The sequence below is a fragment of the Alosa sapidissima genome, chromosome 18, assembly GCF_018492685.1.
Source record: "Alosa sapidissima isolate fAloSap1 chromosome 18, fAloSap1.pri, whole genome shotgun sequence".
Classification (NCBI taxonomy): domain Eukaryota; kingdom Metazoa; phylum Chordata; class Actinopteri; order Clupeiformes; family Clupeidae; genus Alosa; species Alosa sapidissima.
The window spans coordinates 14,565,480-14,588,197 of NC_055974.1; the positions used below are offsets into that span (position 1 = coordinate 14,565,480).

The 22,718-nt window shown below is 45.6% G+C and overlaps 2 protein-coding genes across 5 annotated transcripts in view; both read right to left on the reverse strand.

Annotated features, from left to right (window-relative positions):
• ntn5 (netrin 5) overlaps nucleotides 1-16,436 on the reverse strand; it is an 18,097-nt gene extending 1,661 nt beyond the window's left edge. Inside the window, exons 1-7 of the mRNA XM_042070502.1 lie at nucleotides 16,318-16,436; nucleotides 5,512-7,031; nucleotides 4,892-5,080; nucleotides 3,450-3,599; nucleotides 973-1,026; nucleotides 629-709; nucleotides 1-512 (exon numbers count right to left, since the gene is read on the reverse strand). The exon at nucleotides 1-512 is cut by the window's left edge and continues 1,661 nt beyond it. Coding sequence (XP_041926436.1) covers nucleotides 1-512; nucleotides 629-709; nucleotides 973-1,026; nucleotides 3,450-3,599; nucleotides 4,892-5,080; nucleotides 5,512-7,018 — 2,493 coding nt within the window. The 5' untranslated portion in view covers nucleotides 7,019-7,031; nucleotides 16,318-16,436. The remainder of the gene's footprint in view (nucleotides 513-628; nucleotides 710-972; nucleotides 1,027-3,449; nucleotides 3,600-4,891; nucleotides 5,081-5,511; nucleotides 7,032-16,317) is intronic.
• Nucleotides 16,437-18,843: 2,407 nt separating this feature from the next.
• On the reverse strand, nucleotides 18,844-22,506 carry LOC121690145 (zona pellucida sperm-binding protein 3-like). Of its 4 annotated transcripts, none has more exons than XM_042070562.1 (8): nucleotides 22,052-22,505; nucleotides 21,730-21,845; nucleotides 21,516-21,619; nucleotides 20,865-21,042; nucleotides 19,755-19,872; nucleotides 19,359-19,446; nucleotides 19,109-19,222; nucleotides 18,844-18,929 (listed from the first exon to the last, which is right to left on the reverse strand). In XM_042070562.1, exons 1-7 carry the CDS (start codon nucleotides 22,442-22,444, stop codon nucleotides 19,140-19,142), a joined length of 1,080 nt encoding a protein of 359 aa, XP_041926496.1. In that variant the 5' UTR covers nucleotides 22,445-22,505; the 3' UTR covers nucleotides 18,844-18,929; nucleotides 19,109-19,139. The 4 variants fall into 4 exon arrangements, 2 of the variants coding, with proteins under 2 accessions (XP_041926496.1, XP_041926495.1); XM_042070561.1 differs by having other exon boundaries at nucleotides 19,355-19,446; XR_006024996.1 differs by lacking the exon at nucleotides 18,844-18,929 and having other exon boundaries at nucleotides 19,355-19,468; nucleotides 22,052-22,506.
• Between the last annotated feature and the right edge of the window lie 212 nt (nucleotides 22,507-22,718).

A 22,718-nucleotide genomic window follows, 5' to 3' on the forward strand; every position in this document is an offset into this window, starting at 1 on the left:
GCGTGTGTGTGCGTCGTGAGGTGTGTCCTGTCTCACGGTGTGCGCGTCGGTCCTCTGCCGGCTGGTGCGTGGGGTGTGTGTGTCCTCCCGTGGTCCTTCCTCCAGGTGGGGAGGTGTGTATTCCTCCGTGGAGGTGTGTGTGTGTCTGCCGCGGGAGGTGGAGTTCTCCTGGGCCACCTCCAGGCACTTGCCCTTCTTGTCCTGCCCCCGGAACCCCCGCAGCTTGGGGCTCCAGTGCTCCCTCCAATGGAGGGCAATGGTGGAGCGGTCCGCCACTAGCCGGTGCTCCCCGGGCGCCCAGTTATGCCCCCCTTCCTCCGCGCCAATCAGGAGGAAGGTCCGGCCCACCTGGAGGGTGGGGCAGCCGCAGCCGAGGTCGCGGTCCGGCACCCAGAGAGCCTGCTGGCCCCGACGCACGCGAGATGAGCCCACACGGAACACGGACTGCACCCATATCGAGAACTGCCACCAGGGCCCGGAACGTTCCATTCCTTTCACCTGCACCTTCAGAACTGCGAGAAGAGACCAGAGCCAGTTTAATCATCAGAGCTGTGGCACGTTGGCATTTGAGAATTCACATTACGGAGACGCAAAATTGTTATTGTTAGTTTCATGGTGTTGAACGTACCATAGTCCTTCAGACAAAATGTCTCCAGGTTCATTCTCACTTTCACTGATGAGGGGTGACAGTAGGACTGACACTCCTCAGCTAATAGAGTGATATAAAAAGTGTTAGAGAGAGGGCAAAGGAAATACAAAGAATATTTATGAGTGAGTGAAGGTCTGTCACTCTAAAATCACCTATAGTTCTGCCCAAGTAAACAATACATCACATGTATTTCAAAAGTTTGACACTAGGGGGCAACATACAGCAATTCATTGACAGTGTTTTGAAGGATCCAAACTCTAAGAAAAAAATTATCAGGTCAAATAGGATAGTTCAGATGTAAGGTCAACGTAGGCTGCACTTACCCCTACTGTACTGAGGCTGGTAGACTGGAGTTGGGGCAACAACTTCCTGGATCTCTAGATAGTCAGGTAAGATAGATAGATAGATAGATAGATGGACAGACAGACGGACAGATAGAGATAGATAGATAGGTAGATAGATAGATAGATAGATGGACAGACAGACGGACAGATAGATAGAGATAGATAGATAGATAGGTAGATAGATAGATAGATAGATGGACAGACAGACGGACAGATAGAGATAGATAGATAGATAGATAGATAGATAGATAGATAGATAGATAGATAGTGAAAACCAAGATAGAGGAAACAGAAAGAAATATTCAAAAACAAAGACAGAATCGAGAGATAGAGAGTGAGAAAAATAGAGAGATAGGGGGAGAGAGAGAGAGAGAAAGAGAGAGAGAGAGAGAGAGAGAGAGAGAGAGAGGGAAAGAGATGGTGTAAGATTACTGCAATGAGAGATGAGTGTGTAATTGGTGTGCCTTTGACTTTGCCCTTCCTCATGCCTACACCTCCGCTGCACTGGAGCAGTAATCCCAGTAGCAGCTCATTAGTGCATACTGTGTGTGTAAGCCCCTCTGTGTGTTCCTGTAGGTGTGTGTGTCTTTGCATGTGTATGTGTGTGCTCTTGTAATGGGAGAAAATGTGAATATGTGTGCTATGTTTGCAGTGTCTGCCTTTATGGCTTTAGGTGCGTGTGGAATGCCTGTGTGCAGGGCGTGTATATGTGTGTGTGTGTGTGGTGTCCATCCGTGCGAGTGTGTGCATGTGTGTGGTCCTCTGGGGGGTCAAAGTGACCACCCTCCACTTCCCCAGCCAGCCTGTCCTTTGATTAGTAGACCTGCAGAAACCCAGACTCCCTGCTCTCTTCCTCACACACACACACACACACACACACACACACACACACAGCTGTGAAAGTGTGTTTTTAAATGTCTGTCTTATGTTACACTGAGCAAGACACCATGGTAACAACTGTCTGTTAAAGTTAACACACACACGTACAAATACACTCAATCATGCCGCCCCAAACTCATGGCTCTGGCCAAGAATGGACTGCGGAGTGGGACTAACCATATATTACCCAGACATCTAACCTAATGCTGTGCTTCTGCCTTGCACTCTGACACAACTGGGACAGACCTGACACCCTACACCCCCCCCCCCCCCCACCCCACCCCTGAACGCTCAAACAGGGCTCCACAGCTCTTCAGTGGAAGAGTGGGAGTGCTGGAGAAAAATAGTAGAAAGGTGGTGAGTGAAAATAACTTCACCGTTAAAATTGTTTCAGTTGTGTATAGCATTCGTTTTTGCCCGAAAATAATTCAAATTTTAGACAAGCGGTCAAACTTGTCTCTTACAGAGGCCCAAGGTTTTGGTCTCATCTCTCTCTCTCTCTCTCTCTCTCTCTCTCTCTCTCTCAGACACACACACACACACACACACACCAGGAGGGAGACAAACTCAAACACCTCGCTGGTGCTAATAATAAGCTCTCGTCTCATTTTCCAGTGATGAATAGCCAGTGTGTTTCCTTTTCCCGAGTCGTGCGAGGTGCGTGGGTTTTGTTTTTAACCGCGACTCTCCTTTGGTGGCACAGAGGGGCTCTATAAATAACCGCGGGTGGCCCTGTAAAAAAAACAAACAAGCTTTTCTTTCAGTGAGTCCTTTCGTCCGAAGAATTATGCATCTGCCCCGCCACTGACGAGCCCGTTTGAGAAGCGCAACAGGTGCGGGCGGTCGCCCCGCGGAAAATCACCTGACGCAGGCTTAAGACACGCAGCCGCCTCGCGCGACTCCCTCGGAACCCCGACATAACAGTGACACACGTGGATTATCGCTCAACTCGGTGTCGCTGAGCCTGCTCTGATGGAATAAAGTGCCTGAAAATCCACCGGAGCCGCATTCAAAGCTGAAGGAAGCCAACCAGCCTGTCCAGGAAAGCCGTTAAAGGCCTGGCGCAGTGTGGAACGCTGTTTTGCCATTGCAGCCATTCGCAGGAATGAGAGATGAGGCGCTAAGTGAATTAATCCAGACATCCAGCAAATCCACCCCACCCCGCTGAACCTCGTAGAGGAGCGTAGTTAAAAAGCCTGGACTCATCTTATGAATTAGATTAATTAATTGGACTGAATTAGGACAAGAGCAATTGAGGTCATTGGAGAGATATGACAAGGGCAGGATTACATACAGACAGTTCGACTTGACATGTCGAAGTGCAGTCAGTCATCTGTATTTCCTATAAGCTTAAGATAAATGAAACACATTCACATACAAAATCTGCTAAGTGAATTTAAATATTTCTCTATGTAGACGTGTTGACTGATAGTTAACCCTATAAACCACACAAGCTCTTTGGGCAAACAGCTCAGGCATTGAAATGTGGTTCTTATTCAGATGGGTACTGCTTGCTTGACCTTGAATGACATGACACAGAAAGTACATGTCAGTTGAGACTGAACTGGGGCACTTACTTAGGCAGGGGCGCAGAGGCGATCTGCCCTGTTTGTACCCGGGGGCGCAACGGTTGCACCTCTGTCCCATCACCCCTTCCCGACACAAGCACTGCCCAGTAGACTGGTTACACCAGCGACCCACAGCACCAAGAGGATGGCATTGACATGCTGCATACCAGAGAAAAAGAGAGAGAGAGAGAGATGGGGGGGGGAAGAGAAAGAAAGAGAGAGAAAGAGAGAGAAGAGGGGGCAAACAGGATGACATATTAGTGAGGAGAGATACTGAGATGTAAATTGGGGCACATAAATTAAACTGAGACATACTGTAGTACAGAATAAGATTTCAGGGTAGACCTACAAAAATAGAACATATATAAACCATATATATATATATATATACACCAAGGTAGTTTATAAAGAGTGTATCATTGACTATTGGCATTGGTGTAGGAGGTTACAGTTAAGGTGGCGCGCTAAAGACAGGAGAGGGAGGGAGCATTACAAAAGACACGGAATGTGCAGCTTGCGCCAGCCAGAGAGACAGTGACCAATCTCTGTTTAAGATCAGCTGCGCTCATTTAAACAAACCTAACACAACCCCCCCAAGTATGACAAACAGGCAGTCATCTCTCACTAGGATAAATCTCCGCCGGTCCTAAGTAGCTGGTATGCCATGCCAAATGTGAACGCAAATATTTAAACATAACTTGCTGTCTAACAGTTTGGAATGTCAGAGCAGGCGAGGAAAGTACTTGAAACTCAGGTATTAAATTATAAGTGTGAGACACAAAACATGACACACACATACACACACACACACACACACACACACACACACACACACACACACACACACACACACACACATACATACACACACACACACACATAGGCGGATTCCTTGGACACATGCACATCATCCCCAAACAGCAGAAAGGAGAGTTATATTTGGGCTTTAGTTGGGCCTCCACAGAAGCACGCCTAAGACATGTGACCAGTCAAAGGGCAAATGTCAGTGTGGATTCCAGTTCTCCCACCATAGCCATAACATAGACACACACTCTCTCCTGTACACATGTGTTTGCATGTACATTGTGCACACACACACACACACACACACACACACACACACACGCGCACGCACACACAAGCACGCACGCACACACACACACGCACGCACGCACACACACACACACACATACGCGTGCGCGCACACACATGCGCACACCCGCACACACACACATATTGTACATACAATAAACTATCAAAATAGACCTCTGGGTATAAAATAAATGTAAACAAACAAACTCATAATGAATGGTAGACATCTACACTCATAAGCAAATGCACAACAATCTAACCTGTATGATAAGATATAATTAAAGCAATAAAATTCAAGAAGATACACACAAACACACACACACACACACGCACACAAACACACACACACAGTGACTGACGTTGGCAGGCCTTGCGGTGGGTCAGGGGCTTGCTCTGGTCTCTGGTGTAGCCGTTCTGGCAGAACTGGCAGTGGCGGCCGGCCGTGTGGTGTCGGCATTTGAGGCACACGCCGCCACTCTGCCGGCCGGACTGCTGGTAGATCTCCATACTGAACCGGCACTTGGTGGAGTGACCATTGCACTCACAGGCTGAGAGAGAGGGACGGAGAGCTTTGGGTTAGTGGATTTGGAGTTGGTGTGGTAATGAACTTATATATTGTATTCTATTTACTGTATGTGGGTGTCACACACACACACACACACACACACACACACACACACACGGCCAAGTAATGTTGGCCTGCATGTTGAAATACATATTCTTAATTCCTGGAACATAAACTTCAACATTAAGACAAAAATTAAGACAGAGGATGTCCATATTACAGAGAAACAGCCACTGGAAAGACCACTGGCAAAATCAGTTACAAGCTTTTATGTCATATGGTGAACTAATCCACTGGAATAACATTTACTAACAATGAAATGTTGGCTACTGTCTTAGCTAACTGTCTTAGTTTTGGTTTTAGGTCAAAAGGAAAACCACAAGACTGACGGACAGACATAGGGTCATGACTCACGGACGCACGGGTGGGGTTGTGTCGGCGTGGCCCGATGCCACGGGCGGTCGTAGTAAAAGGGCTTGCACACGTCACAGTCTGGCCCCGCCGTGTGATGCTCGCACTGGCACACGGCTTGGCCCTGGTTGTCGCGGCGACAGCGCGAGGCGTGCCCGTTGCACTTGCACCTGCCCCCCACCTGCAGGTCGGACAGCGAGACGGGGGGACGGATCGGGGGCGCCTGGAGAGCGGACGGGCCGAGCGGAAGGGCGGCGGCTCCTCCGCTCCTCGGTCGCGAGCCTCTCCCGTCTCCGTGGTTTCGCCTCCTCCGCAGCTCCCGGCTCCTCGAGCTCTTGTCCTGCGTCTCCACTGACCAATCGCAGGCTCCGCCCTGGCAGGGCTTCCAGTGCTGGCCCTCCTTCTTCCGCCGGTGCCCCTTCCCCTTCCTGGGCGAGGAAGGGCTGCCGGTCGCCGTGGCGTCCCCATCGTGCTCCTTCCTGGTTGTGTTTTGCGTCTCCTCCTGGGAGACGGACTTGTTGCTCCCGTTCCTCCGAGCAGCTTTCTCCTCCCTCTCCCCTCTCCGGTTCTCCTTGGGATTCTCCACCTCGATTTTCATCAGTGTTTTCCCCTCCGTGCCCCACAACAGTCTGTCTCCTCCTCCTCCTCCTCCTCCTCCTCCTCCTCCTCCTCCTCTGTCCCGTTCGCCCTGAGCGACGCCGTCACCCTTTGTCCCTGCCCGCCACCTCAGGACCCCTCCCGTGCTCCCGCCCTCGCTGGACTTCCCGCTGGCCACACCCTGTTGGCCGGCCCGCGCCTGCGGCTTGTGGAACACGACCCTGATGTCCGTGGCCGTCACCCAGTCCTGGAGCACGGGGCTGAAGTCCAGGTCGGCGGCCGACGGCCGTCCGTCCAAAGTGGAAAAAGCCAGCACGGCGCCGCCGCGGTGCTTCTGCAGCGGCCTCGGGTCCGAGCAGAGGGGCTCGGTCTCCTGGTGCCGTGTAAGCGCCACCGACTGCGCCGGCTGACCGAAGGCGTCCGGGCAGTCGCTGGAGTAGTACTGCAGCGGGCGCCAGCTCTGGCCGTGGTCCATGGACTTGAGGATGGAGATGGAGAGGCCCTCGGAGAGCTCCCCCTGCTGGCAGAACTGCAGGCTGATGTAGGTGATCTCGAAGCGGCGGCCCAGGGGCACCGTTACGGCCCAGTCGCCTTCCCAAGGCTCCCCGCTCAGGCAGGTGAGGTTATGCGGGTTGTGGAGGTCGGTGAGGGAGCTCACGTTCCTCTCCGGGGAGGACCCTGCCCAGCTCGGGTGGCTGGCCACCACCGGGACCCCGTAGGCCGCATTGATGAACTCGGACAGGCAGTGGCGCGGACGCCCGTCCAGGTGGTAGCAGGGGTCATGGGGGGAGGTCCAGCGGAGCGGGGAGTGAGAGAGAGGGGTGGGGGAGAGGAGGGATGGGGGGAGCAAGACAGAAAAGAGGAGGAGGAGGAAAAGGAGGAGAAGGGAGGGAGGGGAGTGAGCAGAGAGCATGATGTCACCCAGCCTGGAAAAAAAAAAGAATGGAAAAAAAATTGCTTTTCAGAAATACTTTTAAAAGGTTGAAGGGAATTCAAGGTAAAACAATAAAGAAATAAAAGGAAAGGAAACATTTTTAAGGATTTATACAATATGCATCCAGTGTCACGGGTGGACAATGTATCCATTTCCCTTTTGACTGACCACCTGGGGGTCTATTGAAAACATCTCAGCTCAGATGCAACCAGGTCCAAAAGTCAAAGCACCGTTTTACTGCCATAATCCCAACCAGCTCTCAACAGGATCTCTGAGGCAACGGATCAGGAACAAGGCCTTTTCAAAAGTATTCATCTTAACATTTTGGAAGGGGCAAGGGGGAAAAAAGAAAGAAAAAAAAAAAAGGATGAGTTTTGGATGAGTGAAGGGAGTGAAGGATCACAGAAGGATCCGGGTGGATGACAAAAAGCTGGAGGAACAGCTGGCCCTGACACAGCAGCAGTCACATGAATCATATTTACGACCCTCCACTTGTACTACGTAAGGAAGTGTCTGAATGGACAGAGAGAAAGAAAGAAGTAAAGAAAGACAGAGACAGAGAGAGAAAGAGAGAGATAGAGAGAGAGAGGAAAGGAGGAAGTAAAGGAAAGGAAAAAGCAACTTTTTTTTAATTTACCCTTATGTCAAAAACAATCTACCAGTGGTAATGTGTGTTTATCATGCGAGTGAGGAAACATTTAGGAGAGCAAGTCAAAGTCAGTGGGAAAAGAAAGCAAGTCAGTGGGTCGGAGGAGCTCTCAGTGGACACACAAATGACAAAGAAGGCATTGAGTAAGACGTCCACACGAGTGGAGTGAATGAAGACGAACCAATAGATGGACAGAGAGAAAGAGAGCGAGAGCCAGGGGGATGGCAGGAGGAAGACCGATAGATGGATAGAGAGAGAAAGAGAGCGAGAGTTGAGGAAGACAGGCGGATGGACAGAGATTAGAGGGAAAGATCGAGCGAGAAGATTTATAGCGCAAATGCGAGCCATGCACGTTGGGCTTGAGCCCTCATCCGGCCGCTTCCTCCAACAGCACAGACGTGTGTGTGTGTGTGTGTGTGTGTGTGTGTGTGTGTGTTTGTCTGTGTGTATTGGTATGAGAGAGTGTGTGACTGTGTGTGTAAGTGTGAGTGTGTGTGTAAGTCCCACCACTCGAAAGAATCACTTTTTCTCTCCCTTTACGAGACGCTGACACAAGGAATTTATTTATCTGTCGACGTGCGATCCGATACCGGCAAAGTTAGCGGGCGATCTCGGGTTAGGGACCTACCGAAACAATGGGACTACTTTTCCAGCCAGGGTGATCTACAGCTGTGACAACCTGTTGGGTTTTAAGGCCTGAGATGGCCAGAGGGACCAAGCTGCACCCGCGATTCTCACTAAATATATTTCAGGGACACTTCATTACATTCTGTCCCAATCATGGTATTTTTCCCTCCTGCCGTATTCTTCGTAGCGCCATATCTCTATGTGCTGGCTCCTTTCTCACAGCCTTTCAGTGGCTCCCTGTTTCTCACAAATCTGCTCCTATAGTGATTTCTTTTCCCTCTGCTTTTCGCCATACCATTGTATCTCCCTCACTGTTGCTTCCCACCCTCATGCAGACAGTCTTACACTTGCTCCTCGTTTCTCACAGATTCCCCTCGAGCTGTCTTGCTTCCTCACCTTCTGTCTCCCTCATGTCCTCCCTCACTCTTTCTCCCTTCTCCCAAGCTCTCTGTCTTTTTCTCTCACTCCATCTCACACATACATACACACCCTCCATCTCCACCCCACCCACCCACACATGCACACACACACACACGCAAACACACACACCCACACACACACACACGCACGCACACACACATTCCCTATATCACCTGCCTCCTTTCGTTCTGGGAATATTCCTAAGTGCTGAAGATTGATGGTGCCCTAACAAGCGTTTGACACTGACAGCAGAGTCAGCAGGGATGCATAAACCAACCCCGTAGGAGAGAGAAAGAGAGAGAGAGGGAAGAGAGAGAGGGAGAGAGAGAGAGTGAGAGAGTTGGCAAGAGGGTGGAAGTAGAGGACGAGTCACCACTCTCAATTAGATCAGTGGCTGAAACATGAGGCAACTCTTTGGGCCTGGACAAGAGAAAGATAAATAGAGAGATAGAAATACTGATATATGGAGGGAGAGAGAGAGAGAGAAAAAAGAAGAAGGTGTGTAAAAAAACAGTAGCCTGTCTAAATACCCCTTTGTTTCTAATCTCAATTAAAAGAAAAACAACTAAACATCTATTTTGAGTGTTGCCCTTGGAAACGTCACGCATCCTGACACGGCTGTAGGTAGCAACAGCGCTGGTGTCTGTGTGAGTAGAGTGGGGGGGGGGGGGGGTACTGAGGGTGGGGCAGGTGTTGAGCGGCCCAACTGTGACTCCCGTCTCGCCGCGGCACATTCCGGGGGTCCAGTGCGCAGCCCCCCTGGGCATACCACACGTGTTGCGACATGCCCCTGGGGAAACCGGATCAACCTGCGAAAACGCTATCCGGATTAATTAATCGACTGATAGATCGAGTCTCAGGCGGACGAGAAGGCGTCAGTGCATCGGCTCATGACTCGTGGTGTAAGCTCAAGGCAGTGGTGAAGTCGGGACCGGCCAGGACGGTGAAAACATATCGGGACAGTCATGAGCCGGTAGGAGTGTTGGAGTCAACCAATACTAAGACATAACATCTGATCCGAAGGCTATATTTCCACAGCAGGACTGAGGTAAGAGTGGGATTGTTAAAATCCATTTGCAGCAAGAGAGGTCAAAGGTCACCAGCCAGGGAAAGGCTACACTGATACAGAAGTAGTAATCAAGCTTTATTATTTAGAGTATCAATCAGTAGCAATCAAGCCATGTTATTTACAGCACCAATCAGTAGCAATCAAGCTACGTTATTTACTGTACCACAGGTGCTGCGAGTCTCTGAAGCAAGGGCGTCCAAGTTATTCAATATAAATAATTGAAGGATATATTATTACCAATGTTAGACTGGGTGGGGGGGGTATGGATGAGTGATGTGACACTGCAGCTTTAAAGACTGAGCCAAGCTTGTCACTGAGGCCCCCCCTGGAGAAGGACACAGAGAAAGAGAGTGAGAGAGAGGTGCAGGTGTCCAGGGCATGCGTAAGAGGGGTGGCTATGGGGGCAGTGTGCGCGTCCAGCCGGGTGACAGTAAGGGGACGTTGGATGTTATTCAGAGGGGCTGTAGGTCTATATAGTGGCCGGGTGGAGGGGGGTGGGGGGCATTCCTGAAGCATGATCTGCACTTGTTCTAGGGTACATGACATTGCTAATTAAACATAGCTCATTACAAGTGCACGATGGATTGATGGTCCCTAGAGGGCGCACTAGTAGGGCTAAATTGAGCCTCGTTTAGACTCCGGGCAGATCGTCTCCTAGTCTGAGGTGGGGGGTGGGGGTCTGGGGGGGACGGGAAAGGGGCAGGAGGCCTGGCTGGATAGGGTGTCTGTGATTTGTCCTATGCTTTCCATAAATTCACACTCAGAGCAGGTCGGAAGGCGACGGCTGGAGGTCGGGCCCACCGAGGTCTTTAAAGACGATACGGACGCATCCGTGCGTTCCCACGATAAGTCATCGGCGAGTCAGGGAGAAATGAGCAAAATTACTTTGTTTGCGTGCTAGGTGTGAGGAGTAATTAGGGCGGCTTTTTTGTGTGCATGCATGCGCACGCACGGGACGGCCTCAAAGCTTATAGAGCAGCGTGCGCGAGCCGCAACACACATATATAGCCTAGTCGACTGTGACCGGTCTTGTCTCATTGCTTCACGTAGCACCACTGCTGTCTCAAGAGGGCCAGTAAATATAGTGATAACTACTTCAAATATTTCTTGCAATAATTGTATTCCAAACAAATTGTATCTGCTGTATAACAAAATATGAAACAAATATTACTGGCAAGAAATGTCAGAACAGCAAATAAATATAAATTTGTAAAGCAAATAAAAAAAAAACACATTCCAAGAGATGCAGTAGGCCCCCCAAACAGCAGCAGGTTTATTTTTAAAATCATGATGTCAAAAGGTGAGCTCAACACTATCTCCGTCCGAGAACCTTTAAGGTCCAGAGCTCTCCATGGCAGAGGCCTGAGAGGGTGGGCTGGGGCGTCTGAGCTCTAGAAAAACACCTGATGACAGCCGTCGGCATGTTTACAGCCTGCTGAGACATAGCCCTGGCTGGGGATGGTGTGTGTGTGTGTGTGTGTGTGTGTGTGTGTGTGTTTCACACAAGGAACCAGCAGCTCTTGTTAGCAAGACCTTTCACTGGACGTCTCGCTCTCCTCTCAGGGGCCCTTGGGAGTGATGCTGCCCAGGGCCTAAGAGCCTGTGGTGGAGTATTAGCACGGGCAAGCCCGGGCAGTTGGGGGCAGTTGAGCGTGCCAACAGCTCTGCAAGCACAAACATTACACTATGACATCAACGTTGCCTTTGTACATTAAATACATGGGAGTCTAAAGCAGTGTTGCAGACATTATATATTTTTTCCACATTCTTATTAATGCCATCAAATAACAAGAAGACTAAATAGAGTGCCATGGTATGAGCAATGTATTATTCTACTATACATTCTGTGCAGATATGGACTAATCTGTTTTAGCAAACTACTCTTTATTAAAGTATATCGTAAGCAAATATGCATCATATACAATTACATATATGATACATGCACATATTTATATGTGTAAAGTAGTGAATACTCTTTGGGCAAGCAGACTAGAGAGGTGGGGGGAGAAGATTTATTAGCAGTGGTATAATTACACATCTTTTAAAAGCTACACAGGAGCTGGAGCATCTTAGCATAAAGATCATCCTACAGCACCGGAGACTGCGGTCAAAGTCAAACCGCCACTGGGCAGCCATCGGTCCCATTTAATCCCACAATAAACATGAGCAGTAAAACTTGTACATGGCTGCAAACACGGCACCAACAGCAAACAGCTCAGCTGGGGAGCGTTTAAAAAGTCAGGGTGTGTGTGTGTGTGTGTGTGGGGGGGGGGGGGGGGGGGTATCGGTAGCGAGGGTAGAGGGAGGGTAATACATGTCTTTTCCACTGTATCAAAAGCACACCTTTTTACTCTCTTTCTCTTTCTCTCTCTCACACACACACACACACACACACGCACACACACACACACACACACACACTGCATCTCTGCTGTTGCCCCTCTCAGTGGTCCAAATCCCCGCACTGTGACAGGGGCTTGTTCGGGGTTGTTCAGCATTGTCGAGCAGATGAGCAGGATTTGGGCTGTCTCACACGTTTTAATGCGTTAACATTCCTCGTCATGGAGAACACACCCAGCCAGAGACCACGAAACACAGCCCAGGCACGGCTCATTTGTACACACACACATGCACACACACACACACACACACATGTACACACACAATATTTCTCAGTGCAATTTTTTCTATTTTCCTCTAGCGCGCACACACACATATATGATATCCACATTCATCTTGCCATGGGATAATGGTGTTGCATTAAAAATGCAATTACACAGCATCCTTATGTCAGCATGAATATTTGGGTTTTCCCAAAGCATACATGCATGCCACTAAATTGGCACAATCCATCTTGTTTTACGAGCTCATGTTGGCTTTAAAATAAATTAAATCTCATCTGTCACTGACACAGATGGTGTTTCACCAAAACAAAAACATAAGCGCTCTCTCTCTCACATACACACACACACACACACACACTTTCTCTACCACACACACACGGACAGAAAGAAAGACTGAGCACCTGTTAACTCTTGTCAGCAACTCAAAGCAACACCTTAATTTTAATTTCCAATTGTCCTTAGCCTGTCCGAAACACAACACTGACCACTGAGGTCATGCAAACAAAGGACAAGGAGAGAGAGAGAGAGAGAGAGAGAGAGAGAGGGAGGAAACCCCATGTATGTTCCCCTGATTCCCATACAGCATTCCTAGTCTGCTCCCAGGATGTTATTCCACTCTGAAGAGATTCCTGCCACCCGGTTTTAGGTGTAATAATCTAATTTTAGTGGGGCTGGTGCGGGAGGCGCAGAAAGCGGATTATCACCATGTTCATATCTTTAGCCAGGAAGACCGCTGGGCTTCTACTGCACACCTTTCTGTTCACACGACTGATGTACACAGCCTGTGGTTTGATTACATGCATAGGAATACAGATAGATATGGATCAAATTCATGGGATATAGGCTAGGCCATCTGTCTGTTTTCAGCCTTTTATAGACCTAATAATAATAATAATAATAACAACAACAACCAGAGAGCTTATAATTTCGCTTAGTTTTAAATCAAACTTATTTTGGAGCTGGTCAACTAGGGCCTTGTGGAGTATACGCCTGGATTTCATTTGCAGATTGCCCAAATGACAAATGCACAGTATCGTAGCGTATAGGCTACAGGAGAAATTATGGCACATACGCTTCATTTAACCGAAATCATATTTGTCTTGACAGATCTGGCAACGTTCGCAAGGCAGTGGAACTGCTTCGGTGAAGGCACATACCTTAAAATACTGCACACCTTTCTGTTCACACGACTGATGTACACAGCCTGTGGTTTGATTACATGCATAGGAATACATACTTCTTTTTAAAGAGACCCTTTAACCTTGAGCGGCTTGTTGTGTGTGGCTTGCACTCAATCACAGCTTTCTGTTAGAAAATGTTTGTGGTCATTGGTTCTGTTTGAATAAATAAAATCTTTAGTTTAGATAAAAAAAAATGAAACTGCACTGAAAGAAATTTCAGCGAACTGTGAATCATAAATAACCATAGATTTTAAAAGAGTACTAAAGGTCCAAGGACGTCCTGATTTATGAAATATGTGTCTTCGCCTCTCTTTACATTTATTAGGACTAACCATACTGTATCATACACTTCTACATTTATTGGAGCAAAATGCCATTAAGCATTAACTAGGTGAGATGAATAAAAAGCATGCATGGTGCATAAGGGAGGGAAAAGGAGCACCATTGAGTGCAGTTGCAAGGGGAAAGTGGACACACATCCATACACTCTCCCACGCTACTTTAATGCTAGTTGGCAGTGGGGTTCCCTGTGAGAGCTTGCTGCTCTGGGCTGCAATATTGAAAAACAGATGCAGATGAAATGGAGGTCCGAGATTTCCCATGTCCCACCCATGCCAAGTACAACACAACCAAATGAACAGGAAGGAAAGGTGGACACTTTTTTTCCCAGGGTGAACTCCAGTGATTAAGCACACAGATTGTGTGACTCTTAGTTGGAGTTGACCTATGTAGACTATAATTGAGAAATTGTTACAATGTTTGCCCTCCAGAATAACCATCAACATGCAATGGCTTTGACTTTTGGACAATTTTCATAATGTGAGTTTTAGCCAAGAGAAGGCCTATAAACCAATTTTGTGAATTGTAGTTTCTTGTACTTACACTATACATTTTAATCCATTATATTAGCTAGCTGAATGTAAAAACAGTGATATTTTTATTTTCACATGATCGGTTTAGAGAATGATCGACCAATGAAACCGGCAAGGGGTAAGGTGTTTGGGAGCACGGTCATAAAACACAGTAAATAACAAAACATCACATCTGAGGAAACTTGACAGGTAATAACTGACCTAAGTGCGAGGGAAAAAACAGCTGGCTTTAGTTGGAAACAACGGAAATGAAATTTCTCCAATAAAACAACATGCAGCTCATAGGGACACACCGCCGAGGAAACAATGAAAATATTTGCTCACACTGCACAGGTGCAAAATGTGTTTTCATTTACAAACAATACAAATTAAAGGTGACCTATGATAAAAAAAAAAAAGTATGACCTATAATAAAATTTACCTACTAGATTTAATACATAATAACTTTGAAAATACGCCACAATGCAACCTCTTTGGCCCGCTGATATAGACTAGGCCATCTGTCTGTTTTCAGCCTTTTATAGGCCTAATAATAATAATAATAATAATAATATTAATAATAATAACAACAACAACCAGAGAGCTTATAATTTCGCTTCGTTTTAAATCAAACTTATTTTGGAGCTGGTCAACTAGGGCCTTGTGGAGTATACGCCTGGATTTAATTTGCAGATTGCCCAAATGACAAATGCACAGTATCGTAGCGTATAGGCTACAGGAGAAATTATGGCACATACGCTTCATTTAACCGAAATCATATTTGTCTTGACAGTTCTGGCAACGTTCGTAAGGCAGTGGGACTGCTTCGGTGAAGGCACATACCTTAAAATAATTATGGCCAATTCAAAAGAAATTTCCCAGCATTCAAACTGTTATCATTTCCTTGTCCAGCCCATTTATCGTAATTTCAGGTAATTGCTCACTGTAATTTCTGTGTCTGCACAGATTATTTATTGCGTCCATGTCCTTATAGCCTAAAAGACTGACAAATATTTAGAACTTCTCTTACACTGACCTGGAGAGGGAAAATGGGCCGACGTGAAGTGTTAATTTTTCATAAAATGTCTAACTGCTGTGGTCAATAAAACGTGGCGTTTGTCGAGAAATTACTTAAGATATTCGCATAATTACACCCTGACGAAACAGAATAAGAGGTACTAATCTGGCACAAGACATAACATAGTTTAAATAATCAATACTATTACAATATTGCGTCAGTGCGAATAACATAATGTACTGGATTATTTTGCTTTTTTCTTGTTGTGGTATGGAGAGAACCCTGGTGGTCTTACTAAATAAATTGTTTGATAGCAATGCCTCCCCTCGAGTGACAAATAACTCCCTTTGTATCTGACAAATAGGCCTAACAAATTACAGTGCTGAATGTTTTCAGTAATCTTCTTTAGGCTATACTGTCCAGTCGGAAATCGCAGTAGCCTAAGCCTTTCTTGAGAAATGCCGAACGAAGAGGATGTCTGTAATATTAGTAACCTTTCTGAGAAGGAGAGTGCATCATTAATCTTACGTCACAAATTTGGTTTAGCCTAAACATCCTCAAAACTTCAGTGAAGGGTTTCAAAGTCATCCGATTTTGTTAGAATACACCCCTGTGTAGCCTACCTATTCTCGGCTATTTGTCCAGTGCTGGAGCGTAATGCGCGAACTTTAGCACCACCATCACCGGGTCTAACTAATCAACTTGTCAATGCCTGGGTGCCTTAGATTCTAAATTTAAAACTCTAACCTACAGAGCAGAGAGACTTAACGCGACACGGGGGAAACCGCTGTCTAAAAAGGGCGATTAAACACTAAAGAGCAAATGCCTGGTGCACTCACCATGTGCGTCTCAATGCGTGATCACCTTCTCATGCGGACTTGATCAATTCGCGCCGACGGCAAATGGACAGCTATCCAGCTGAGCTGAGCCGAGCGCTCCGGAGCGCGGGGGTCGTGCTCGCCCGCCACGGCAGGGGGCGTCTTGCCCTGACGTCAACGCACAGGCATTGGCACACTCGACTAACATCTGCACATGGGCTGGAGCAGAGGGCGAACTCAGCGCTGGCGGGTATTTTAAAGATGCGAGGGGGGCTTAATGTTGAAAGGACGCGGGTCATTAGACCGCATTTAATCACCGACGTTACGCTTGTTTGGATTTATAAAAACACACACTTGAAATAACACTTGCGCAAACATCCCAGGAAACCCCCACAGATGTGTTCTCACATGCAGCGGCGCTGCAGATGAGCTAAAGCGGAGTCAGATGGAGGAATGATGCGAAAGGAAAGGGGGGTGGAAAGAGAGGGAAAAGTAAATGTCACGTAAAGAGGAAAAGAACAAGTGAATTTGAGGGTGGAGAGACGAAGTCACTTTCCCAGAGAACCCCGTAAAGCTGATTGATGACTTCCCTCGAGGAATGCGTCCCAGGTGTGTGTGTGTCTGAGTGAGACTGTCAGTATATGTGTGTGTGTGTGGACGTGCCAAAGAAACGTTTAGAATTGATTTTGTTGGAAAGTTGACAAGTGCCATAAAACCAACTCCTTCGGCCTTATTGTGCATCATATCAAATTCTGACACGTCACCTTTGTGTAGCGCAGTTTTCACACACACCACAGCTTGGGGCCACGGTAGGTGGAAAACCTAAGTTTTTGCAAATGCTGGATCAGTTACCTCGAGGCAAACAGATGGGTCGATAGGCGCAGAGGAGAATTCACAGACGTTTGGGGATGTCTGAAATCGGTCCAAGAAAAAGTGAAAACGCACCGCGGTTTTATAAACTACAGAGGTGCGAAGGAGAAGACTACTGTGGCTCCTCACAGAATGTAACCTTCTCCACCGCCCCCACCCCCACGGCCCCTGCGCGGCATCTCAAACTATCCAGAGCAGCATCTGGTCCAGAAAAGCTCAACCTATGTTTGTGTTGGAAAGATGCGGTTACCATTCTTCTTTCTGCTCTGCGGGGTAAGCTTCAGTGTCTTCATTTACAACAAACGCTTTATTTTCAACATGCCAGTATTTTGTTCGGGTATGTTTATAAAAGTATTGGCCCTTGGAGTGCAAATAAAATGTGACTGAACTATATCAAATTACACTGCTTCAGTAAATAATAGTTTCCATCGAAACATTTGGTATGAAGAAATATCCCGAGGCGTGGAGTGAAAATAAACAAATACAATAGGGCGTTGATTCCATCGGCAGCTGTAGACATCTCAATTAACATTACAACACTTCACTAAAACTGACTACAGCTATAATTTATTATTATGATGTAAATTCCAACCGTTACTGACAAAAAAAAAAAACATTCCACGACGACGTTACAAACAGAAAGATACATCTAAGGTATCTTGAAAAGCAAAAGCATCCATGTCATAGACAGACTACATAAGAAAAATAGATAAAAAAAAAGGCAAAATCTTATGGTGATACATTTCCTTTAGTTCAGTTTAGTTTAGTGAAGTCCCTTTAGGCTTCATTCCTTTAGAACACAAGTGGGTCTGCTGTTTCACCTTACCTCACATTTGTATGCCATAATTCAGGGGACCATGCACACACTGGTCTGTTCACCAGATTGCACAGCTAGGGATGGTCCAAAATGAGGGCATGCAAAGAGAACCAGTTATTTTTGCTTAGAACATAATAAAGGACCCCCCCCCCCCCTCCCTTTAAAAAAAAAGTAGCTGAGAAAAACTATAATTAAATATTTCAACCTCAGATTCCAGTTAGATATAAAGATGTATTATGCAACATAATCAGTGGTTTGGACGGCAAAATTGTTTATTGAATCAAAGAGCAAGTGAATAGTTTGAGTGAAAGATATGTTTATGATTATGATTGAAGTGATATTAATTGGCGTGTTGCCAAGATAATTAAAGAGTATCTCCATCTCACGTTTAGAAATATTGAGGAACTTTTACCCACAATGTTTTTATTATGATCATGTCTCCATGAAGCCTCTTTGGGGTAATTCCAAGAAACTTTCAAAACAGCATGGCTTAAAATACAGGTGGTTTTGATTTGAGTTGATTTGTTTGATCATTGGACTAAGTCAAGGCACATGTTTGGACACAATGCAGTGAATCAGAAAACCTTAGTTCAGTGTCCAAAATTGATCCTTTGTTTTACTGAATGAATAAATGCTTACCCTGGTGCCTAAAAAGAAGTCATAAAAGCCCTTTCCACAACACTGATGCAGTTGCACGGCAGCACAACTTAAACCTGACACTGAACGGGCTTTGCACAACATTGTACAATACTCGCCTGGTATAAAAACAGACACAGACTTTATGTAACACTGGTGAAAACTGTTCTGGAAGCAGTAGGCAGGCAGAAAATGGCCTATGTGAACCAGAAAGTCAAACAACATTATTTAGACTGATTTTATTGGATACTATTTGACGTCACTTTTGGAGAGCACAAGAAATGGTCCTAGAGCAGCCTTTTCTTCCAGTCTAAAAAAAAAACAAACACAACCTGTCTATGATCATCCCCTAAGTGAACACAGTTATCCAAAATTACAAGAAACACTGATAAGAGATCTCTACCACAACCGTAATGTAAATTGCGTCAAAACAAAGTGTCTGTTTAGTAGATACATATTACTGAAGAAGAAAAATAACGTTAATAATACCTCCCGGGGTGTTGGTTTTCCTTGCCCTGTTTCATCTTGCCCTGTCCTTCACCAGACATCTTGGCATGGCCACAGCTGCCACACACATCATCAAAGCCCTCAGCAGAGCGCCATCTAGAGGACGATGTGGAAACAAGACAGAGCCAAGCTGAGAGAGTGCTTATTAGTTAGAACCCACAAGACTGGATTGCGGTATCAGATGACGAAGGGCCAAAATGTGATGAGAATATTGTGAAAAGCATTTACTGGCCATCAATAAAGGAACAAGCCTTCTTCTTGAGGTCCACGGGGGCCCATTGCTCAGTGGGAACAGCCTCCAGGTAACAGGTGATATACAGCTGAAGAAACACATAGTCCAAGCTGTGACACAGTACAGTCCACACACAGGTGGTTTATAATAAAGATCATATCTCCTAAAAGTATCAAAACAAAGACATGAATATAAGAAAAATGAAAATGTAGCAAAATGTATACTACTGAAATTATGAATCATCCATTCCCTAAATAACAGTTACCTAAACAGAAGCAAAATAACACCTCATCTCCCACCCACAGAAACTAAATGTGCTGTTATTTTGCAGCAACGAATACGACATGTCAAAAAACATCTCTAATGTCAAAGGGCTCAAGCTACAAGGCCACTGACCGGATGGGGATCCCTTTGAAAGAACACGAAAGAGTCCAGCTGGAAGTGCAGTCGGTTGGCATGCTTGCGTGGTAGGAATCGGGAGCTCGAGCCAGTCTGCAGGGCGTCAGTCAGACACCTGAGCAGGAGGTGAGCCACGTGAGAGACTAACAAACCCGCCACTAGAGGGCGCTACAGGCCTTTCCTATCGCCTAACAAAATGTCCCCATGGCCAACCAGACCAGACTAACAGGCTATCTATATGTTCTGCTATAAGACAGTAAATGAGAAATTGTGATGAAATGTATACAGTGTACATGTGCAACATCTTTCATTTTTTGAGTGAATCAATAAATCCCAGTTTTGGTTTGAATTAGAGCTGTCAAAATAACTGATTAATTTATTTAAGAAAAAATAACTGATTAAAAAAAATAGTGCAGATTAATCGATTCCGTATGACCTTTGACCCCGAGCCGTACTAGTCAGTAACCATTAGACTGTAAAATGAAGGAGAGAGAAGAAAATGTGCTGCCTAGATCATTGATTGGAACATTTACTTTTAAAAAACAGCCTGATGGTGTTGATAAAAATAAAGTGTTTTGCAATATCTGCAGCAAGGACTTTGCATATCACCGGAGTTTGTCAACTCTAAAGTCGCACATTGATGCAAAGAAATAGTGTTGACATTGAGGGGAGTGTTAATTAATTTTCATTGTGTCCCCTATTATATCTGTGGCCTGAAATGCCTTGTATGTGAAAAAAAACGTCTTCCCGAAGCACTTTTGAATTTATTTCCTCAGCATATTAGGTCATATCATAGATTATTATGGCCATTATTTGAATAGTGAAAATAATAATAAAAGAGTTTTTTTTACTTTAATGTCACTAATGGTCATTATTCAATGATTCATTTGAATTAAAATACTTTCACAGCAAAAATTATACATGCGATTAATTTAGATTAATTTATCACAGAGTATGTAATTAATTCGATTATTTTTTTAATCGATTGACAGCCCTAGTTTGAATGCATATTGATAAACATACACTGATTTGATCTCCATCCTTTTTGTAAAACAAGGGAATGTAAAGAGTTGAAAACATTCACGTGAATATGTCAGTAATTCTTACCCCTGGTTGTCTATGAAGGTGTATTTGGGAACAGAGTTCACATCAGGCTTGAGGGTGGCCACACAGGCGTTTACATAAAGCCGGAGTGGCGGATGATTGGTCACATCAACGGCTGCCTCTACGTTTATGGCATCACCCAAATAAAAGATTCCTGAGGTCCTCTCATGGAGCCAGTCATCTACAGAATGGGATCAACAGAAAATAACTTGCTACCTGTATGCAGACCATTCTGTCAGTGCAAAACACACATACTGTACATTTAGTCTAAAATACCAATAAACTGAATTATATACTATTATAGCGTTATCAACATAAAAACATTTTTTTTTCTATGTCAAACTGTATAGACCAATAGTAATACCAACACTAACACAACACAATACTTGCCAATACACAGTATTGACATCAGCCATTTGGGCACAGCCATCTTTTTAGTTTAGGATACAAATTTTGCAGTCATGAATAGGCCTACTGGAAAATATGAGGTGTGGAATGAAAGTTTGAGGTGGCATACACACTTGATGTGTGGATGTGTGGAGCCAAGCACAAACCAGTGGGCCTAATAACTGCAAGGATAAAATCTAAACACAAAAAAATACAATTTAATGCTGTATTATTTCAATCTGTGATGTGTCTAGTAGACATACCTACCAGTCAAGATTTTCAGAGAAAATTCCAAGGAATCCTCCATGGCCTGTGTGTACGAGAAAGGTGCCCATGTGGGTTTCAAGATCTTACTGCTAGCACTGTATCTCCTACCAATGGCAAACAAACATAATTAAGGTTAATTTTGGTTTTAAATATAACTAGTATTTTAGGCTTTAAGCTTTAGGGCCTAAGTTTAATGCGGCACTCAACGAAGGACCTGCGGTAATAGCACGTGACAGAAACAGTTGTAGGCGCGATCCTCCACGGGTCCTCAGGAGAAGGTAATGGGAAATGCACGAGAACGTTACTGTAGACCAAAGCATCTTCTGTGGCCTGCGATATGGAAAGAGCACTGACAAAACTTACAAAGACATTGGACCACAAGATGGCAGCATTCACCTTGTAAGCCCAGAGATACATAGATCTTTCTCTGTAGCTCTGCCCAGACATGTGTAGCACGCTTGCCAGGTTACATGTAAAGAATTTGTGATTATGTGATAGCTAGAAGTCAAACTGACCAATGAATTAAACTAGCCTACCAATAATCTAGTGCCACATTCAGTCAGCGGGGCGACGATCTTGTAATATCCGTCAAACGCAAAGGCCCTGCATGTTTTGTCAACAGGCATCTTCCCCAAAAGAGCAAGGTGTTCCACGTCAACGGGCACACCAGTGGCAAAGAAGTCTGCTTTTATGTTTATGTCCATGGCCGATTCTGTACAGCGAACTGATATGGTCTTGGCCTCCTCATTCCTATCAATGTTCACCTTGTCAATTGGTTCAAGGTATCTTTCACCTCTCTTCACAAGCTCAGACAGTGGGACAAATAATACATTGGCTTTAGACGAATGACAATCGGCTATAACAATTAATGTAAGGCTAATGATAATATTCAGAGTGAAGTTGTTTTTTTTCATTATCAAAAGATACATGTTTGACGACAGGGCTGCTGAGTTACCAACAACTTGTCATTGGCCTGCTAAAGAGATAGCACCAGCGGACGACCAATAGCATGTCCCTGATTGGTCTCCAATAATTGGCTGATCACCTCATTGTCGTCAGTGCTAATTGAACCGTCATTGCAACTATGCTAACAAAAATCAAGGTGGTAGGCCTACAGGCGTTCAGAATGTATGATTAAAGTAATTATTTGATTATTAGGATGGACTGAGTAGGCCTACAGTTGGGATATGTGTAGGCCTAGAA

Coding starts and splice junctions, on each gene's coding strand:
- LOC121690145 (XM_042070561.1), bottom strand. CDS start 22,444: ATGTATCTTTTGATAATGAAAAAAAACAACTTCACTCTGAATATTATC. Junction 21,620..21,729: donor GTCACGTGCTATTACCGCAG/GTCCTTCGTTGA, acceptor TGCCATTGGTAG/GAGATACAGTGCTAGCAGTA. Junction 18,930..19,108: donor GAAAACCAACACCCCGGGAG/GTATTATTAACG, acceptor TTTTTTTTTTAG/ACTGGAAGAAAAGGCTGCTC.